At 43.0% G+C, this 19,154-nt stretch overlaps 1 protein-coding gene across 2 annotated transcripts in view; it reads right to left on the minus strand.

Moving 5' to 3' along the window:
* The window catches only part of EGFR (epidermal growth factor receptor), a 161,838-nt gene extending 143,196 nt beyond the window's left edge, over positions 1 to 18,642 (minus strand). For both annotated transcript variants that reach the window (XM_065630202.1, XM_065630201.1), the window contains exon 1: positions 18,253 to 18,642. In XM_065630202.1, coding sequence (XP_065486274.1) covers positions 18,253 to 18,358 — 106 coding nt within the window. In that variant the 5' untranslated portion in view covers positions 18,359 to 18,642. The remainder of the gene's footprint in view (positions 1 to 18,252) is intronic.
* Positions 18,643 to 19,154: the final 512 nt, after the last annotated feature.

Consider the following 19,154-nt stretch of genomic DNA (forward strand, 5'->3'; position numbering starts at 1 on the left):
CACATGTACACACAGACATTTTTTAAGACCCCAGCATTTAGATCTTGCCATGGCTTCGTCTGCCTTTTGTTTCACAGCTAAGTAAAGGGCCTGAGGAGGAAAAAAAAAAAAAAAAAAAAAAGGTAATTTCTTTAGTCCATACACCCTGTATCAGAGCATGTAATTTCTTGGTTACATACAATTGCATGGGGCTGGGGGTGGGGTGGATTTTAGACCATATCAAATCCATATAACAGCGCAGACAGCTACAATACACAGATCCCGATTTTATAATCCTCTTTTGACTATCTCATGGGAAATCCATTATTCTGATCCCTATACAGTCAATCCAATCCACCTAAATAAAACCAAAACCAACAACCACCCTCCCCATACCCCAGAGCCTGCTGAAGATTTGATAGTTGAATTCAGGTAATTTTAGTTGCTCCTTGCTCTACTTTTTTCTTGGCCATACTTCTTCCAGCACTTATTCTAAGACACTAAACCAAAACCCCCTGCTTTATCTGCAACAGATTAATTATGATTTCCATGCAAAACTCTTTATTGCACTTATACAGTGGCCGAAATAAATACTCAAAACAACAAAAAGTAATTGAAAGAGTACTGTATAGGACTTCTCTACAACAGCTTGGATTCATAGAGGGCAAACAACTTCTTTTTTTTGCCACAAGCCCTTTGTGATAGGCAGCCCAGGCTGGGAGCAAACCTGAAAGACTTGCATCCCTGCTTTTGAACACTGCTTCTCCTGGCTGTATATCCAGGTCTGCTTTCAGTCCTAAATACAGTATCTCAGCACTTCAGCAAGGCTTCAGAAGGTTTACCTGAGGGCAGAATGTGACCTCATGTTTTCATACCGTGATGCTGTAGATACTTAGGCTCTCCCCGTACATACCTGTGCACATAAAGGTATTGTTAGCTTTAGATAAGAGCTGCCCATGCAGCTGCCTGCTGCACAGGTAAATGTTTGCTATTTCTCCCTATAAATGAAACTACATTTTAAAACTAAAGACTTTCTTACACGACTTTCAGAAGCCTCTGGTGTTTAATTTAGTCCATACCTAAAGCAAGCTCTCTCTTTTTAGCATACCACATCTCGTACAATCAGAAAACACAGCAAGGGATCACACACATTTTAAACAAGGAGCACAAAGCATTATAAATAAATTTGGTGCAATGAAAAACAGAGCCTACGAAATAACTTTCTAAGCCTCGAGAAGCTTCCTCCCTCTGACATTAGTCACTTGTTTTCACTTTGCGTATAGGTTGCAAATTATGGAGAAACTGTGGTCTTCAGATATCAACGCTGGCTGCCACTGCATCCTTCAAGCAAGGCTCTGAACTTCATGTACTGGAATAATCTCATTGCCTTTAATTTTGAATTTTAAAGTAGGCCGTCCCCTCAATATCTCTGTAAGCAGATGACCAAATAAATTCCCTGCCTGGTTAAATCACTATGGACGGGGAAGCCCAGTTCCCTCACCCCTGAGAACTCCTTTCACTTAAACAGTCATGAGACTTCCAAGCTTTTCTGTCTCTATGTCTCCAAAAGCATTTTCACTATACATCTAAAGCAGCTTTTAAAAAATCCTGCTAGTATTGGAAAGCATTCCTAGTATAACATTATCATCAGAGGTGAGTGATTAATGAGAAATCAGGCAGAGGTTGCGTTTTTAAAGGTATATGTACATTTCTGAGATAAATGACTGCCTGCCTCATTATTGCTGTACTGATTCAAAACATTGAATAAAACCAATAAAAGGTCTCTTAAAAATTCTGCTTCTGACTACAAAGTTACTTTTTTTCTTACATTTTGAGCAAATCATAATACACGTTACATGTCTGTGCACCCTCCCTAAAAAACTATTTATTAATACAAAGCATGGAAAATCTTTCATGCACTGCAGTGCCCTGGCATATTTGTACCAAAACTAAATTAGGTTACCAAGAAGACCTCTCAGAGACCATCACTCCACCTTGCTCAGCTTTTCTTATCCTTTGGGTAGCATTGCAAAGATGCTCCACGCAAAGCTTCCAGTTCCAGGATACAGCCTCTGTCACTGCCTTTAACTTAGTGAACTTCAAAGCGCTTTTGGGATTTGTTTGAACGAAATGTATTGAGGTTGTAGGATGGTTATCGAGTATGAAACCTGCAATAAAGATACTTATCAAGGGAGAGTATCTGTGAAGAAGAACAGAATGGGAATTATGGAGAAGGAGCCTCAGCATAAGCATTGGAGGTTACACCACAGTATAGAAAGCAGAGGTTCACAAATCACCCAAAAGTGAACTTCAGCATTCATGCCTACCTGACTCAGTCAAGGAGAGGAAAGGGCCAACTGCCTTCTAACGCAGCATGGCTTTCACGCAAAATTTGTGAGTTTTCACAGGCACCTTGGCTTCACTAGGGCTTGGGTTCAGTTCTGAACATCCAGCTACAGCAGACAAGACGCACTCCTGCAATGCCCCCCTTAAGTTATCCAACCAAGGACTCTCATGGGAGAGAAAGATGTGATCCCCAGCGCTGCCTGTCCTTCGGAGCATCGTCAGGACCAGCTCCGGAGCATATTGCGGAAAGCACAGTAACCCTGAAGAGCAAAGACAGCACTAGAAGAGCTGCTCCCTCCAGCCCCACACATCATTTATCTCACAACTCGCAATAGCTCACTGGTGAACAGCATTAAAGGAGAGTGAAATTTAGTCTGGAAAGCACAGAACTCATTTTTACTTGGTTTTGGATGAGCATCTATGCGGATTTTTGTCTATATGGTGATTTCAAAACACTTTCAAAGACTAAAGGCGCCGTCCAGAAACTCGTCTGTCAACAGGGAAAGAGACCAGAATAAACGCATAGCATTTTCTGGTTTTTATTTCAAGAATTAGAACACTGCTTTTGTTTTATGCAACCTGATAAAAACAGTAGCTGTGAGAAAAAAGTCAACAAGAGCAGAACAATCAATAATGTTGCAAACTCAGTGCTACTGACAGTAATAAGTAATTCTTCATAATCCCAAGTATGTTTTTTCTAAGCACGTACTTTTATGAATTCACAGGTACTTAGCTCTTTCTTCACGGGGATTAGGAATACAAATAAATGTAATAAATTCATTACCATAGAAGGTCTTCCTGTACCACAGTGTCCTAAATGAAAACTCCTAAACAGGATATTGACCTTACACTACTAGGTTTTCAATAAGGTATGATCTTACTGAGTCTAGACTAGATTAAAACCTTTCATAGTCTTTCCTAGGTCTTTTGCCTCCCCTACAACAATTACATTTTATTGTACAGAAACATTTATACTGTATCAGTGTAAGGTTTAATAAACAGCAAAACCGCATTATACACACACACCTCAAAACCATTTTCTTGCTATCAAATACAGGTGATGCACGAATGTAATATGAAACTTTGTTCAAAATTCACACCCATAAATCAAAACCTCTGATACTTCCAGTTACTCATGACTTCCATTTCAATCATCTTCAGCAGCTCATTGTCAAGAAATGCCAAGTATCTGCCCTCACCAGTCACACCCTATGAAAGTGTCACCACTTGAGCCTCTCAAAACCATCACTCCCTTAAACAATGTAATTTTTGTACCCTGTAAAGCAAGACTCTTGAACCTGTACAAACTCTAGGCATACACACAAGTCCACTGATTTCAAAGGGATCACATTTAGACTTGAAACAACCCATCTGCTAGAGCAGCTTGCTGAATCAGAGCTATTGCTAATTACTGCCATTAAGAACTTTTCTCAGCTTCTGAACAAATTCATGCTCCTCTTTCCCTGTTGCATTCAGGAAGTGTTAAGTTCCTACTCTTGCTTTAGTTACATGCACTTTAAAAATCTGTCTAATGTACTTTTATAAGTGCTACATAGATGGGAGCTGCTTCAGTACTGAGTGGTATAGCAGTTGCTGTGGTAACACCATTTTCTTCCTTAAGTACAAAGCAAGAGTGCAAGGGGCCTCTATAAACTAAGAATTCCATATTAACATATCATCTCAGGGCTATAGTAAATAATTCAGAGAGAAAGAGAGAGAGGTATATTAGATACACACACTTCTTTGTAAGAACTCCCATGTAAAAATTCTGGGACCAACACATACAGTGTGTGAGTGAAATGTTGCTCAAATCAGTGAAGTTCATTCCAGCAAGTTGAGAGACATCTTCTTGCTAAACCATGAGACCACCACTTCAGCTGGCAGAAATCAGTGCTGAAGCCACACTGATTTACACGACCTAAAGAATTCAACCATCTTAAACCCATCCAAGAATGCATCTAGAAACAATCTTTTAGGGAACAAAAGTGGAAGAACAATTACCAGAACACATACTTACCAGACTTACTTTTAAGCATACCCACTCAGAAGACTCATTTCAAGTTATAACACTGACACCACAATACCTTGTGATGTGATTATAATTTATAATATCTTCTGTTTCAGGAGAATTACTTTTTGGCATAGTCTTCATATAACAGTGTGGTATTCTGTAACACTTTTTCCCTTTAAACTAGATGAGAAGAGTTTTCTTAGGCAAATAAAGTAATAAAAAACCTGATCCTTCAGTCCTGGCAGGCAAAATATCCATAGACTTCAAAGGAATATTATGCCTAAGGTTTGCTGGATTGAGCCTCAATAGAAGATGCGTGTCCCTGCTTCAGTGTTACTGTAATTGAGAAGCAAGAGTTCCAGATTTTCTTCTTTCTCCTCCAGTTCTCTGTAATTTTACCTTTTTCATAAATTCCCCTGCAAGTAGCTGCAGTGCTTTTCTCCAAAGCTGCACACTACAAAGATGAGAAGCCAGACTCTCTTCGAGGCCTTCCTTGAATTCCACTTTACCACCCATTGCCAAATACATCAGGAAGGTGGAGATGGAGCAAGCAATTTTATCACAGCTAGTGCACCAGTCAAGATCACTAGTTTAAGAGTTACATTTTTCTGGCATAAAGCACTTCCGGAGCTCTATAGGTGGAAAGTGGAGAATATACTCCTCCAGGATATGTTCCTACCTCTACCACCACCCCCTAAGGAAAACTAAGTAAATAAGCACAGGCAAGCAATAACTCCATGAGGACAGACCCTGTTTCTATTTAGCAAAAGGAACATTTCTGTTCCTCTCCTCCCTAGAATACAAAAACGAAACTCCACCTACAGGCAGGTAAGGCAGCTCCTCCTTTGCATCCTGCGCTGCAGAGGTGGAAAGTCCATGTTCAGCTCTTCATGATGCTTTGCATTATCAGTGCCACTGCATTAGATATGTTGAATATCTCCAACAATATCAGAGCCTGAGCATTTCACCGCTTGACTAAACTAATGACATACAGAGTATTTTCCTGCCCTCACCACTGTATTATCAGTGAAGTCTAACAGCTATGTTGCTTAATGCACTGTTAAATACCCTGTGCTATTTATTTTCTCACAAGAGAACTTCCTCCTGTTCCCACTTTGGATTATAGCTCATTTTGCATCACAGTCTGACTGATAATTTGTTATTTAACCAATCATCCGGAAGGGACGAAGGAGGAAAAATAAAGTTAGGAAGTAAGCAGATGTGAAAAAAATTGAAAGGGACCATATATTCTCATAGCCCTCACCTAGTCCCAGCCTATGTGAGAGAGTTCTTGGTAGTTACAGCAATTGTGGATCTGACCCACTAATTTTCTTCTGAAAATGGTAGGGTTTTTTTGGTTTGGTTTGTTCTTTCTTTTGAGTTATTACACCTTTAGAGTGAAGTCTTATTTTATATAATTACATATACACAATTGATGGTAGCATTCTATTCCGGGGGCTGAAGATGTTCATTTGCAATCTAACAATGGAGGGAATTACTGCTGACAATTTTACAAAAGCTTTTATCAAAGTTTATGGGCCATTAAGCCCAACAATGCAATTACCAGTACGATATCATCACTCTCAATAGTACAGTGTTGGTCCAGAACAATCCATTTTCTAATCCTGTCTATTATAACTAGTCTGTTTATTCAGAAGCCATATGTTTGCTATTTCTGAGCTGATCTGAGTCTTTGAAACAGTATTTTAGTTTAGTTCATAGATAGGATCCAGTCAGTACCATATTAAATCAGGAGAAAGTAGCCTTAGTCCCTTTCAAGTGCCCATAATGAATTCATATTCTCTCTTCATATGATGACATAAAAAATACAGATGTTACCTGAGCATACAAGCACACATGTATTAAATTCCATGATACGTGGAGGCAACTCTGAGAAACAAACAATACAATAAAAAGGGAATATTTCTCTCCAGAATCTCAAATAATTCAGTTCTCGACCTGAGCTTGGCATTGGCACCTTTCAAATCCTACACTATCAGGAATTAATTTGGTTCATAGTGACTAATGACCAGTCACAAAAGAAACAGAGAAAGTGTTAATTAGCTCTTTTTACTCTTAATTCACTGAATGCTATGTGCTCATTGATGCAAACCAGACTGCTGCTGTTCAAATCAAGACGACCCTCACTTAGAAAAAAAGGTCTGTTCTTCCTTTTTTGCACTTGACAAATCTTTTAAGTGTCAGGGAGAATTACCCACACATACTGATGGGAGCATCTTACACAGTGATGAACACAAACTTCCACAGTGCTGGATTAGTTCATCTACCATAGACAACTGTGATAAAGTGATGCTGCCTAGGGGATCTGCCTCATTAAGGAGGGAAAGAGAGAACAAGAGCAGCTCTGAAATAATAAAATCATTAACAGGAGCACGTTGCAGAGCTTATTAGGTAGGAAACACACTGACAATGCCATTGCTCAACAGTTAATTACTTTTTGAAGGCCAGATGGGAATGAGACAGCTTTTCAATGATAACCCTTTCAAATCCCAAGCAAAAAGAAAAATATCAAACTGATCTATTAATTAATTCTTATTAATTAAGAAATTATCCTACCAGATAACCGAAAATGCTGAAGTTTTGACTTCACTCCCTACTGAAGACATCCCCCTTTCAAGTGGTCAAATTAGGAATTACAAGTGGAAGGGATCACATTTTTACTTTTACGCCAAATTAAGACTGCTGCAACTCAACTATTTTTCTTCCTTTGCAGATAGGTAGAAGCCAAGCACATAACATAAACATGACTTGCATGACTTGCATAAACATGACTTTCCGGATCTGCAGTGAAATACTTGTCCCTGCTCCCGCTCCCAAAGACCACTATCACTTCTGCCATTAGTTTTGGGGAAGTGATAATGGCTTCGATATCTACCTAAATGCTACAACCATGAAAGTCAAGGCAAAGCACGGCGTTGATACCACCTTGCAAGCCTCATGTGCTTCATTCAGTCTGCTGCACAGAGGCACCAGCTCAATTCTAATGTTGGCTTTCCTCTGCTCCACGAGTGAAACTTTAAATGGAAGGCTGTGCTCTGTCCCCAGCATGTACGAGTACAAAAGGACCAGCTAGAGAGGCTTTCATTAGAAAGCCAAACCCTAAATTGTCCACTTCTATGGGTGATCAACGCCCTGTCAGCTACTGTATCTTGGTAAGGACAATCTCACTGTGAGCAATCAGATACTAGCCAGAATTCAAATATTGAACCTGAAGAGGGACATACGCTCTTCCTGGACTTAGTTCATCTTCTGTTCATGTTCGTGCAGGTCTTCATTGGGAAAGACCTGGATCAGTACCTAAGGGAGAGGAGACGGGGCTGTTACTAGATTTTCTGACAGCTTGTTTTTCAGGGAGCGACTTCTCTCCTTTAGGTTGGCTCTGAAAACAAAGTCATACTGCCACCACTTCTCAACTCTTAGCCAACACCTAGGGCCCTGTGTCCTCCACATTGCTCTGTGGTGCAAAACCCATGTTCATATGGAGACCAAACAGCTTAAATTATAGTCTAGGTTTGACAAAGCAGCTTCCAGAGTCAGGATTTTGCCAACTAACACTTCCGTTTCCAAAAAATTGGTTTGTTTTGTTCTGGTTTCATCGGTTTTTCACTTGAGGTTTTCTGTTTGTTTTTAATAGGAGTGAAAAAAAATGGGCACGGACTTGGTGCAAAACAAGTCTGAAGAGCAACAAAACAAATTGAATCCCGTTCAAAAAGTGGGAACGTCAAATTTCCATTCACGAGAAATAGGCTGCAATAAAAATGGAGGAGAAAAAAGACTCCACACATGTAACAGCTTTTCAGCAAGGCACTTCCAGCAGTTTCCAACAACATTGATCCAACCAGGGACCGAGTCGCACTCAGGGACTTGAGGACTCCCCTCCACTTTTTTGTGAGGAAAGGATTCCTTGTCCTCACGTTCCCAGTAGATGATCTCTGTACCTCCAGATTTAACAAACGAGAAGCAAGCTTGTAAAACATTAGTCATACCTACTCTTACCACAGCTTCCCCTTCCCAATGATTAAAGGGAAAGAAAGAGGAATTTTTTTTTTCTTTCTGCTTCCAAAGTCATAGTTTCTGCAAAGTTCAGCACCAATGCCTTCAGGTAGGAGAACCGGTAACTTCCACTTGCAGAAGAAACGGTGATCACATATACAAAATGGCATTTTTTATCTGGCACTGAAGATCTCTGGTATCTGCATTATACTGAAAGGCTCTTTTATCAAATAGGTATCCCTAGTGTCTTACATATCTTTTATGTTATTAAGTGAAAAAGTTGGAAAGAAACTCGATAGCAAAATCTTCTCCTGAATAAAGCAGATGGTCATCTGGACAGTAGGTCCCCAAATCTTACGTAGTCTCCATATCCCCAGAGTGCATCATCAGTCAAATCTGCTTATTGCCTTTGATAGCTCAGAGTGTATTTTCTTAAATTAATCAACATTGCTTTGTAAATGGTATAACCACTTATGACGGGGTAGTAAAGTGACCATATTTTTTTTAATACTACTTTCGCAATGCCAAAACCACATGGGATTTTTCGATTGCATAATACAGTTATTTAAAATTAAGACACACTACAAAATAATACCATTAGGAAACAAAGGCCAAGAAGACCTTTTCTTGCTTGTCTTCTACGCCAAATTACAATGCTCTTGTCACAAGTCCAAACTCAGTAGCAGAAGCTGGAGGTGTATTATGAAGCACATCACCAGGGATAGCACATAATCCATGAGCAAATCTGAGAAAAGCAGTTTTCTGCATCTCTGGTTATGGCACATCCATGGGAGCTGATGTCCCAGGAAGACATGAAGCAAAGCTAAGATTGTAGCAAATTGCAAAAGTTTGGGAAGCATTCCCCACTACAATTAAAGAAAATGAACGTGCACTTGGCAAAGTGACTCCTTTTCTCTGTTAAGTATCTGCTTGTGGAAAATTAATAAGAAAACTTAAGTGTTGAAGATACAGCACAATGCCACCCATACAGAACAAATGTGTATCTCATTTTTATGTAAGCTTTGGTTAAGTGGCTTGTGTTGAAATGCCACCTAGCATTCCAAGTGTAACCCAACTTAATCATATCTATTGAAAACCACATAATAAATAACATGAAATATGCAGCATGCCATCCTAATTGCAGAGGTTGTCTCATTTACTAGAAGTCATTTATTTATTCAAATGACTTGAGCTACGTGATTCAATCTGAATCATGGGAACTAGTTACTGATTTGTGCAAACAGCCTCTTACTTCTTTGCTAAAGGCATTGTTGAAATAACTGAACCAACTGCTAAAACAAGCTTCTCTCTTGAACCCTGCCTTAGTCTTACATCACGAGTGAACTTCAGAAAACACAATTGTTCTACAAAAGCATTTTGAACTTAAGAATTTAAGAAAAATAATAAAACAGACTCTAATTTCATGCAATGAAAAAAATTGGTATTTCCAAGATCAGAGAATTGCTTAGCAATTGGGAATTGCACATTCAGCCATGATTGCACATTGCAGAATTTAAGTACACAGCTCTCAAGAAGAAACGTTTACTACCTCAGATGTGAATCAATTCAGCTTTCAGAAGTGCACGTATGTCTCTCAGACCTTAATGGTGAGCGTGAATACATAACCCCAGACAGAAGCAGCTATAGTATTTTTTTGTTTTGTTATTGTTTGCTTGCATTTGTTTGGTTTTAAGTTAGGCCTTGCAAATAAGAAAACTGCCATCACCACTGTGCTGCAGCTATGTAGAACGCATAATTTAGGAAACAATTCAGACTTTACATCTGCTTACACCCAACCTTGATTTGCAGCTACTGTCTCATACCACTGTTATTTCAGGATGTGCTGGGGCTTCCCCTGGGGCGGTGGAGCAAGGGGCCAGGCATGCTGAGCCGTACCACAGACAGGGAGTGAGCACACTTTGGTCACAGGGAGCCAAGCCAGATGCATGCCACCATGGGTCACCTCATCCCAAGCCACAGCTAGCCTCTATCAAGGGACTTGTCGCCAGGGAAGGACATGCAGAAGGGTCTTCAGGAAGAAAGGGGAAACGATGCTCTGTGTGAGACAGCATTTCAAAGCTAGCAAATGAGCCCTGAGCAGGATGTTGGTTACCTTCAACTCCAGGCACTGTTTATCATTGGCTTGGGCATAGGGCGAGAGGCCAGCAGCCAGCTGTGTTGCCTCAGGCAACCATTCAAAGACTATGTGGCTCCAATCCCATGGCTCCCGATAGGTAAAATAATACTTTTCCCTACCTAAGAGAAGTGTTGCATGATCTTGCAGTGCCCCAGTGCCAGGAGTGGCTGATTTCCAGGGCTTTTCTGGTTATCTTCATATTTACTGCTGAATCTGGTGACGGCATTATGTCACCACGTTTTGATTACCAAACTTACACAAACCCCGTTCCCACAAACTGATAATTTTCTTCTCATAAAAGCCAGAGCTAAAATACTACTATCCTGTCATCAAGACACCTGGTTTATATCTTCTCTTCCTTTCTTCCACATTTTCCCCAGAAAACATCCCGCCTGACATGGTCTCTGCCAACTCACTCATCCCCGCTGGCCCCCACACCCTGGGAGGAGCCACCTACCCCAGGCAGAGCGGTTCTGGCAAAACCGCCTTTGCTGGTCCTGCATAGTTTTATTTATTCTTTTTCGCATTGTTTGGGATGGAGGGGGCTGGCCAACTCATGGCTTTTCCAGGGAGCTGGAGGGTACACCCAGGGAGGCTACCCACCCTTCTTCACGTAGCACCTTTGTAAGGTAAAGGAACCACAGAGTGGTAACCGCTAGATGGAGGAGAAGGCTTTCAACCCACACAGCAGCACTGCTGGCCCTTGGGGCACTGCTACTGCTTGGCAGCTTTCACCCCACCTGCCCAAAGCCCCGGCCTGCCTGCTTGTGCACCTCCTGCAAGGAGGTTGCAAGCCTCCAGCATCCCCTCTGGCCAGAGGTTAGCAAGGTATGGTGAAGGCAGCAAGCACACATAGGCCAGGAAGGTAATGGATACCAAGCTTTTAAAAAACCCCCATCCATTTATTTATTATATTTCATTATTTCTATTATTTCATTATTTTTATTTCGTTTGATGAAAATGGAAAAAAGTGGATCACAAACATTTTGGACTCTCTACTTAATGTTCACTCAAATCGGAGCGGAGCTATTTATGTGTATTCAAATGACAGTTTACTCCACCCTCAAATCTTAAGTTTTTCAGTGGAGGAAGAAACGAATTGAAGTTAGTTCATTAATTTGGCCAAACTCAGCTAACAGGACTTGGCCAAAAAAGTGAGTGGGCGGGAGACATAAGAAAATCAAGTGGTCTGGTATTTTCAAAATAAACCTGCAAATTTTCATTTCAAACAGCATTTCATTTTCCTTCTTATCCAACTTAAAAAGAAATAGTCTCAGGTTCAATTTAATCTTCCAGATTATCTTAAAATGGAGGTTTTTTGTTGGTGTTTTGTTGTTGCTTTTTTTCACCTTCACTTCACTAGAACCACCCTGACGTATTTGTTGCAGTTTGACTGGAAGTGATTCTTTTTTCCAGTTGTGTTTTTTTGTTGTTTTTGTTGTGTTTTGGTTTGTTGTTTTTTAGAGGGGTTGGTTTTGGTTTGGTTTTTTTTTTTTTCCTCCTCTTCAACCACAAAAGCAAATAAAACCCACCCATGGTTTGATGCACTCTAATAGTACAACATGCATGTGAACACGTAGATGTTTACTTTCATGTACGCAGATGTGCTGGGCAGGAGAAGGCATGCTGGCAGAAGGAGGAACTTTGCATTTGCCTTGCATGGATCTGTCAACAGGCAAAACACACCTTGCATTAAAACTTCAAAATGAAAGCTCACACGCCTTTACAGGCTACATAAATCCAGAGCTGGTGTCTCCTAGCAATGTCTCCTGTTCTTTAAAAAAAAATTTTAAAAGGTGCAGCGTGGTAGCAAGTGTACTTAGCTCAACGGAGAACCCATGTGGCTTTGTCTTTTCACTCTGGTCATCAGAAAGATTTCCTGTCCAAACGCACAACCTCACAAGTGGGTTTCTCGTGCTTCTTCCTTGTGAGCAACCCTCAATAACATTATTAAGCACAGAAAGCACAAGACTCACACCTACACATTCTCCCTCTGGGACAGACTATGAAGTCAGGTCATAGTCTTAATAAATAACCATCTTGCTTCAGCAGGAATAGACATTTATTTTGGTACAACTTCTCTGCACAGAGGAGTACATCTCTTTTTTCCACATTTCCTTTACGAATGACTTCTGCTGCCCGTATTCATGCCAAATGTTCTGTAACTATTTCTGAAGAAAAAAAAAAATACACTGTTACTCAATAGTGTTAGATCAGCAGAATTCAGCCCTAAAAAAAAAAAAAAAAAGTATTACAGTCCCGTTTGCCATAGTTGGAAGCCAAGAAGTAACACATCAAAAACCAGAATGGGCTTGAAAGATACTGGATCTCATACTGCACCTACTAATAAAACATTTCTGGAAGTGAAGTGGCACAGGAGAAGGTCAAATCAATATGTATGTGACAGGGTCAGCATGTCCTGTACCGAGCCGAACAACAACTGTCAGAGCCCACACAAAAAGCCAAGCAGTGGATTCCCGCACTGTGTACCATTAACTCCTGGCAAAATAATTCACCTGAACACTTTCTACCTCCACCTACACAAAGCTGATAAATCCGTAGTGCTCGCTCCTGATGTCCTCATGCATTTCACAAGCCCTCCAGATGAAGAGGTACGAACAGCCGTGGTCCTCAGGAGCAGAGAGAGGGCTTTCCAAGGTGGTTTTTATCCCACCCTTGTCATGCGAACCCGGAGACATGTGGCACTGCATCAGCCTCATTCAAAGGGTGCATCCCAGAGGTGAGGGCCTCTCTGCTAACCTCTCATCACCAGTCCTGCTCTCCTGCTGCATCCCTCAGCTCCATGAAGCAGCAGCTCCTGCTCAGTCATTGTCCCCAATACAGGCACTGGGTGGAGCGCGGCTTAGGACCCAGAGTGGCAAATTCTGCGCTAACTTTGCCAACTGCACTTACGGCAAGACGTATTGCTCAAGCTAACCTCAAGGCGAGAGCAAGGCAGGCGATTATCCCTGTCACAGCAATAACTGCTGCTTGAGTATTCATTGGAGGCTACACACCTTCTACAACTGGTACAGAGCAAATCCAGGAGGCGAAAAGCGAGAATGTGCCTTCCACTGAGGAGTAAATGAAAGCCCTGCTGCCTTTCTTATTAACTTTTCCTTTCCGCTAAAACTAGCAAAATCCTAGCTGGATTAAGTGCAATTCCTGTGCCAGCTGAGCCCCAACCAACACAATTGCGTTTTTCCCTAGTGGGGGCACAAGAAGTATAGCAGAACGGGGTTTTGCGAAAATATAAACACAAACAGAAGATGCCTAATGCAGTTCAGACGTTTCCAGAATAACATATTACTCTAGCTAGCTGGTCATCTTTGTACAGAATAAGACCTCACCTCTATTTTGTATCATCTAAATTTAAAAGTTTTGTCAGCTGGGTCACCTCAGCAAGTGCTCCTAACATAGACTGGCCAGAGGATGTTTTTGTGGATACAGCCAATTCTGGCTCCTCCAATTAAAGTTCTATAAGTCAAAGCATTTCTCTGACAGTACAACCACATTTGCATTACACAAGGACTTTTGCAATACAGATCCGAGTCTAACACGAGATTTGACACAAGTTCTTGCACCTGTAAATGCCAATGCTTGTAACATGCTGACTGCTAATTTCGAACATATGTTGGTTCTTCCTGGGATACTCCACTCACACACACAGAGTGACTGTGCCCTCTGATGCACATGTGCAACAAAAACTTGGACTAATCCAGGAGTTTGTGGCAATTTCAACAGTTTCTATGCCACACCATTCCAGGAAGGTACTGTCATCATCCCTAAAATGAAGTAAACCTTTCACAGGGCTCATTTCCGAAGAGCTATTAAGCAAAGGCAGTTTGTGCTAAAGGAAGATAAGGACGCCTTCTGAAAGAACTGGTTTGGCTAGTCATCTATCTTGCTGCTAAAGCTAGCATATCCCATTGATTTCAGTGATATAGGGATACCCAAATGCAAAAGTCAGCCCTGAGGACCATAATGGCATTGTGCGACACTCCCTGAAAGTCTCTATAAATTAACAAATGAATTACAACGGACTACTCTGATTGTAAAGTCTCCAGGGCATTGATCTTGATTTCTTATTTATCTGCAAATCTCTTAATATACTCTGGATGAGAGAAACAACACACTTGTATTTATTACTATCACTTCTGTGTGTAGTTTGCTCACCACGTGCACACACTTTGCTGAGACGCCAATCTCTTTTGTATTATTCTGCACACAGTCACTGTATTTTGCAGATTGCACAAATTAAGGAGATGACTGCTGGCACTTTATCTTCCCTTCCCTGGTTATCAGAAATTGCCCTTAACGATGGGCTTTGTTTTTATTTTCTTAATCATTCACACACTGAGGCACTGCAGTAAGAGCAAGTCTATACTCAAGATTACTTATTTAATGATATTATTTCATCAAATTGAACTGTATCAATATCTAAATTTCCATATCTCTAACTGCATTCATTGCTAAGGCTGCACAGATTTATTTCAGTTTCCAAATCCGAAAAAGGTTCAGTCATTTACCAAGGGGAAAGAAAAATAAATGGGTGCTCAGACAAGACCATAGATAATAAACAAATGCCTACACGCACATACACATTTTTGCTCTGTCTCCACACAGAAAACTCCACTTGCATCAGTGATAATGCAAGCACAGGCATGACAAAACAGCGTAGCAGCAACACAGGTATTGTAAGAGACCTCCTTCAGCTGTGACCTGGTGCCTGGCACCAGGCAGGCCGAGGACACTGCCGACTCCTCCACCAAGCTGCAGACGCCCCCAGCGCTCACTCCCACCAGTGGGCAAATTTCACAGGGATCTTGTGCCAGATCTCTGCTCCCACAGAGCAGCGGCCAGGTTACATCAGAGAGCACCTGAAAAGGCACTGGATGCCTGCACATAACCAGATCAAGCCCTACGCAGTCCACAAAGACCAGTCTACTTGTGTGCATCCATCACTAGTAAGTATGGAATAACATACAGTGCAGAACCTACAAAACAATGTAAAGGGCAGCAATGCACAATAGCAGTACGCACACAATCCACATGTAAGCACTGCACAGGATATTAGATGGAGTTTTTTCATTTCACCAGAAAATGAATACTTCAACATCCTTAAGGAACTTAGTTTTCCTTTGTTTTTCAGAAAGCCGGGTAAGCTATCAAGTACTCAAGGCCATTGCAGCCAACTTCTGCAGCTACCGAGATGCCCAGCATGCTTGCGTACACACTCCCAACACAGAGCAGCATGCCACTATCCCACAATGGCTGCAGCTACAGATCAAAACTAGAGATATAAAACCAATATATAGCAACAAAAGGCAGTTCGCTTAACCATAGTGCTGTCACCAAGCACTGACACATGAAACTGGATGTGGGTCAAATGCATCCTGTGTAAGTGGCACTCCGGCTGTCACAGGTATTTATCTCAGGTACCACCGAGCAGGCCATTAATGGAAATCCGGATTAGTTCCACTGTGGTTAATCTGGGTCAACATCAGACCAGGTATTGATCCCAGTGAATGTACTTCAGTTTCTAGCAATGCCGTTTGGTTCCTGAATATGCGCAATTAGGGCTTTTTTTGTATCTTAATGACTACAGTGTTACAACCAAACCAGTTTTCTCTCATCCATATTCAAAGAACTCATTGTAAAGTTTTGGGAAAAGACACAATTGTATTTAAATTTCCATTCAAACATTATGTTGATCAGATTTTATAGGTTGATTCTGACATTCTTCTAACAAAAACAACATATACTATATATATTTTTTTTTATTGCGACTTCTCCACTTTTTGGAGAAATTTTGAATTTGAAATTTTAAAAGTGTAATTCCATATGCAATTTGAACTTCCAAAATCCACAGAATTTGGTCTTAAAACTCAAGCATGTTGCATATATTTATTATGGCACATTTACTTCCAGAATTACTCTGAATTTTAATGCTGGGTTCCATCACTTGACTGAAGAGGCAGGTCCTCAACATGCACTGATGCTCTGTCGCTTCAAACCAGTATCTCACAATTCTCAAATGCTGTTTCATTTTGTACCCCTGACTTATTTTCTTGCTATCCTCAAGTGTGGGGAGAAACTAATAAAGACCAATCTATTGATTCATGCTTCCTGAAGAAATTCTTCTGCCTTCCTCTTTGCCACTGAGCCTCCAGCTCTCCTGAGAGGAACAGTTGCTTGCTAACAGAACATACTGAGAATAATCTCTATTGTGTTTATCACTTAGCTGTTAAGATTATTTAGTAATCCTGAAATAACTGGCACCCTCCTAAGTTTATCAGACACAGAATTAAACATTATAAACAAGTATTTCTCCTCACACTTTATATATCTTACAAGGCATGTGCACTTGAGATTGCATCTCAAAAGACTTTTAACACAGCACAGCAGATGCAGTCACCTTCCTTCTCATCATTTTCAAAGGGTGAGGGGGGGAAGAAAAAAAAAAGAAAAGCAGGAAAGAGAAACTGCCCATGTTACATCAACAACAGGTATGAACTTGATTTCTGGAACAGGAGAATCTCTCCACTTTTTGAAGTTGTGCAACTAGTTCTTTTGGATGAGGTGCTTCTCCTTTTCTGGACAGTTTTACTGTCCACAGTCACGAAAGACTTCACTCAGATGCTTTAAGTCATGCATCAGCCCTTCTAAAAATTCTCTTCTCCCGCTCTTTCTTTAAAAAGAAAGAATGAAAGTAAAAAAACCCCACTCAAATCTGCATTTTTTCCTGGCTGGCAGATTTCCAAGATAAAGAGGACTGCACTCTGCCTGGAACAGCAGCCGGGGCCTGCTCTCCAAATTCACAAAAGAGAACACCACACACAGAGAAAAAGCGACAGATCTGACCAGCCAGAAACGTTTTCTCACCCTCTAAACCAGTTTCTCAGGAAAACAAAACAAAACAAAACTAAACTTAAAAAACAAAAAGAAAAACCACCAACAAAACAACAAACAAAAAACCAACCAAACAACAAAAAAAACCCACGCAACCACCCCAACCACCAACCCTATCAGGCAACCGGGACTGCAGACGCCCGCTCCGCGCCGTTCCCACGCACCGCCGCGCTGGGCGGTCACTGCGCGGGGTGACAGCGCCGGCAGAGTCGGGACGGCGGCTTCTTCACGCTGGGTCAGAGAGGGATAAATCGCTCCTGTTTTTAATAACAGGGGAACCAGAACCCACCTGAAGTTTCCTCTCTTTCCACGCCTTCCCCTTCCCAGGTATATATACATATATATATATATGGTTTTAATTTTTTTTTTTTAACAGCAGGAGCGGAGGTGTCCCGCTCAGAGCGCCAGGCGGGGGTTACCGGCGCGGCACTTACTCGGGGGCTGCGCGGCTTTTCGCCGCCGGTCTTCGCGCCGTCCCCGCCCGGCCGGGGAGAGAGCCGCGGCGAGAGACAGGACAAGGCGAAAACGGGGGGAAAGGATAAAGAAAAAAGCACGAAAGGAAAGAGGCACAACCGAGGAGATGTGCCAAGGCTTATTCCCTTTTATTTCCTCCACCCCCACAAAAGAAAATAAGCCTAGAATCAGGAAGTCAGAGCTGCGTGATCGCTGCTATAGGTTTAGGTTTTTTCCCTTTCTCCTTTTTTTTTCTTTTTTTAAGCAAATAAGTAGTTGGGACTTTCCCTCCGCCGCTCCCCGCGGGAGGCCGCGGCGCGTCGCCGCCCGCATCCCGGCTCCCACGGTCCCACGGGGCTCAGCCGGCAAAGCGGCGGCGGGACCCCCACGGTCCCCCTACCTTTCTTTTCCTCCACGACGGAGCAGAAGGCGACGCGCCCCAGAAGCAGCACCAGGACAGCGGCCCCGCGGGGCCCGGCGGCGAGGGGGCTGCGGCTGCTGCCCATACTGCGGGACCACCGCTCCCTCGGAGGGGTGACGGGGTCGGACGGGGCAGACGCACGGAGGTTTCCGCGGAGCCTCTCCTCTCCTCTGCTCTGCTCTGCTGTGCTCTGCCCTTCTCTCGTCTTCTCCCGCGGCCGCGATCAGCTCCTCGCCGCCGCTCTGCCCAGCGCGGCTCCGCGCAGCATGCTGGAGTGCGGCCGTCGAGGGCTGCGCGCACACGTGCGTGCCCCGCTGCGGGAGGGCTGATGGTGCCTTCCTCCTCCTCCTCCTCCTCCTCCCTCTGCTCCTCCTGTTGCAGCCGGCGGCGGGTGCGCAGGGGCTTGCGGAGCTGCTGGAGCCGGCTGCGGGACGGGGCGCGCCCGGCTGCGCTCTCGGCCGGGCCGCGGAGCGCAGGGGCTCCCTCTGGGGACGCCGAGGAGGAGGAGGAGGATGGGGCGGGAAGCAAGGAGGAGAGAGGAGGAGAGACCGGCGGCGCCTTCCCCGCCCAGGTGGGGAAGGGGAGGACCCGCCACCTGTCCCGGGATAGAGGTTGAGAGGAGGGGTGACTGGGGAGAGGATAGTTTAGCTGCCCCTCCTTGCTCAGGAGGGAGCGGGGTGATGCTTCGCTTCTTGGCGGCTTCTGCCCGGCAGCTGCTGAAAGCATGAACATGTATTTGCGCCGCTGCTCGCAAAAAAGCGGCGTGGCCCTGGCACTGCCTCCGCCACTCCCCCCCCACCCGCCCTGTGTCCCTTCCCGGGGGCCGGGCCTTCCCCCGGGAGGGGGCAGAGGCTGTGCGGGAGCGCGGCTGCCCCGGGGTG

Source organism: Caloenas nicobarica, chromosome 2 (genome assembly GCF_036013445.1).
Source record: "Caloenas nicobarica isolate bCalNic1 chromosome 2, bCalNic1.hap1, whole genome shotgun sequence".
NCBI lineage: Eukaryota > Metazoa > Chordata > Aves > Columbiformes > Columbidae > Caloenas > Caloenas nicobarica.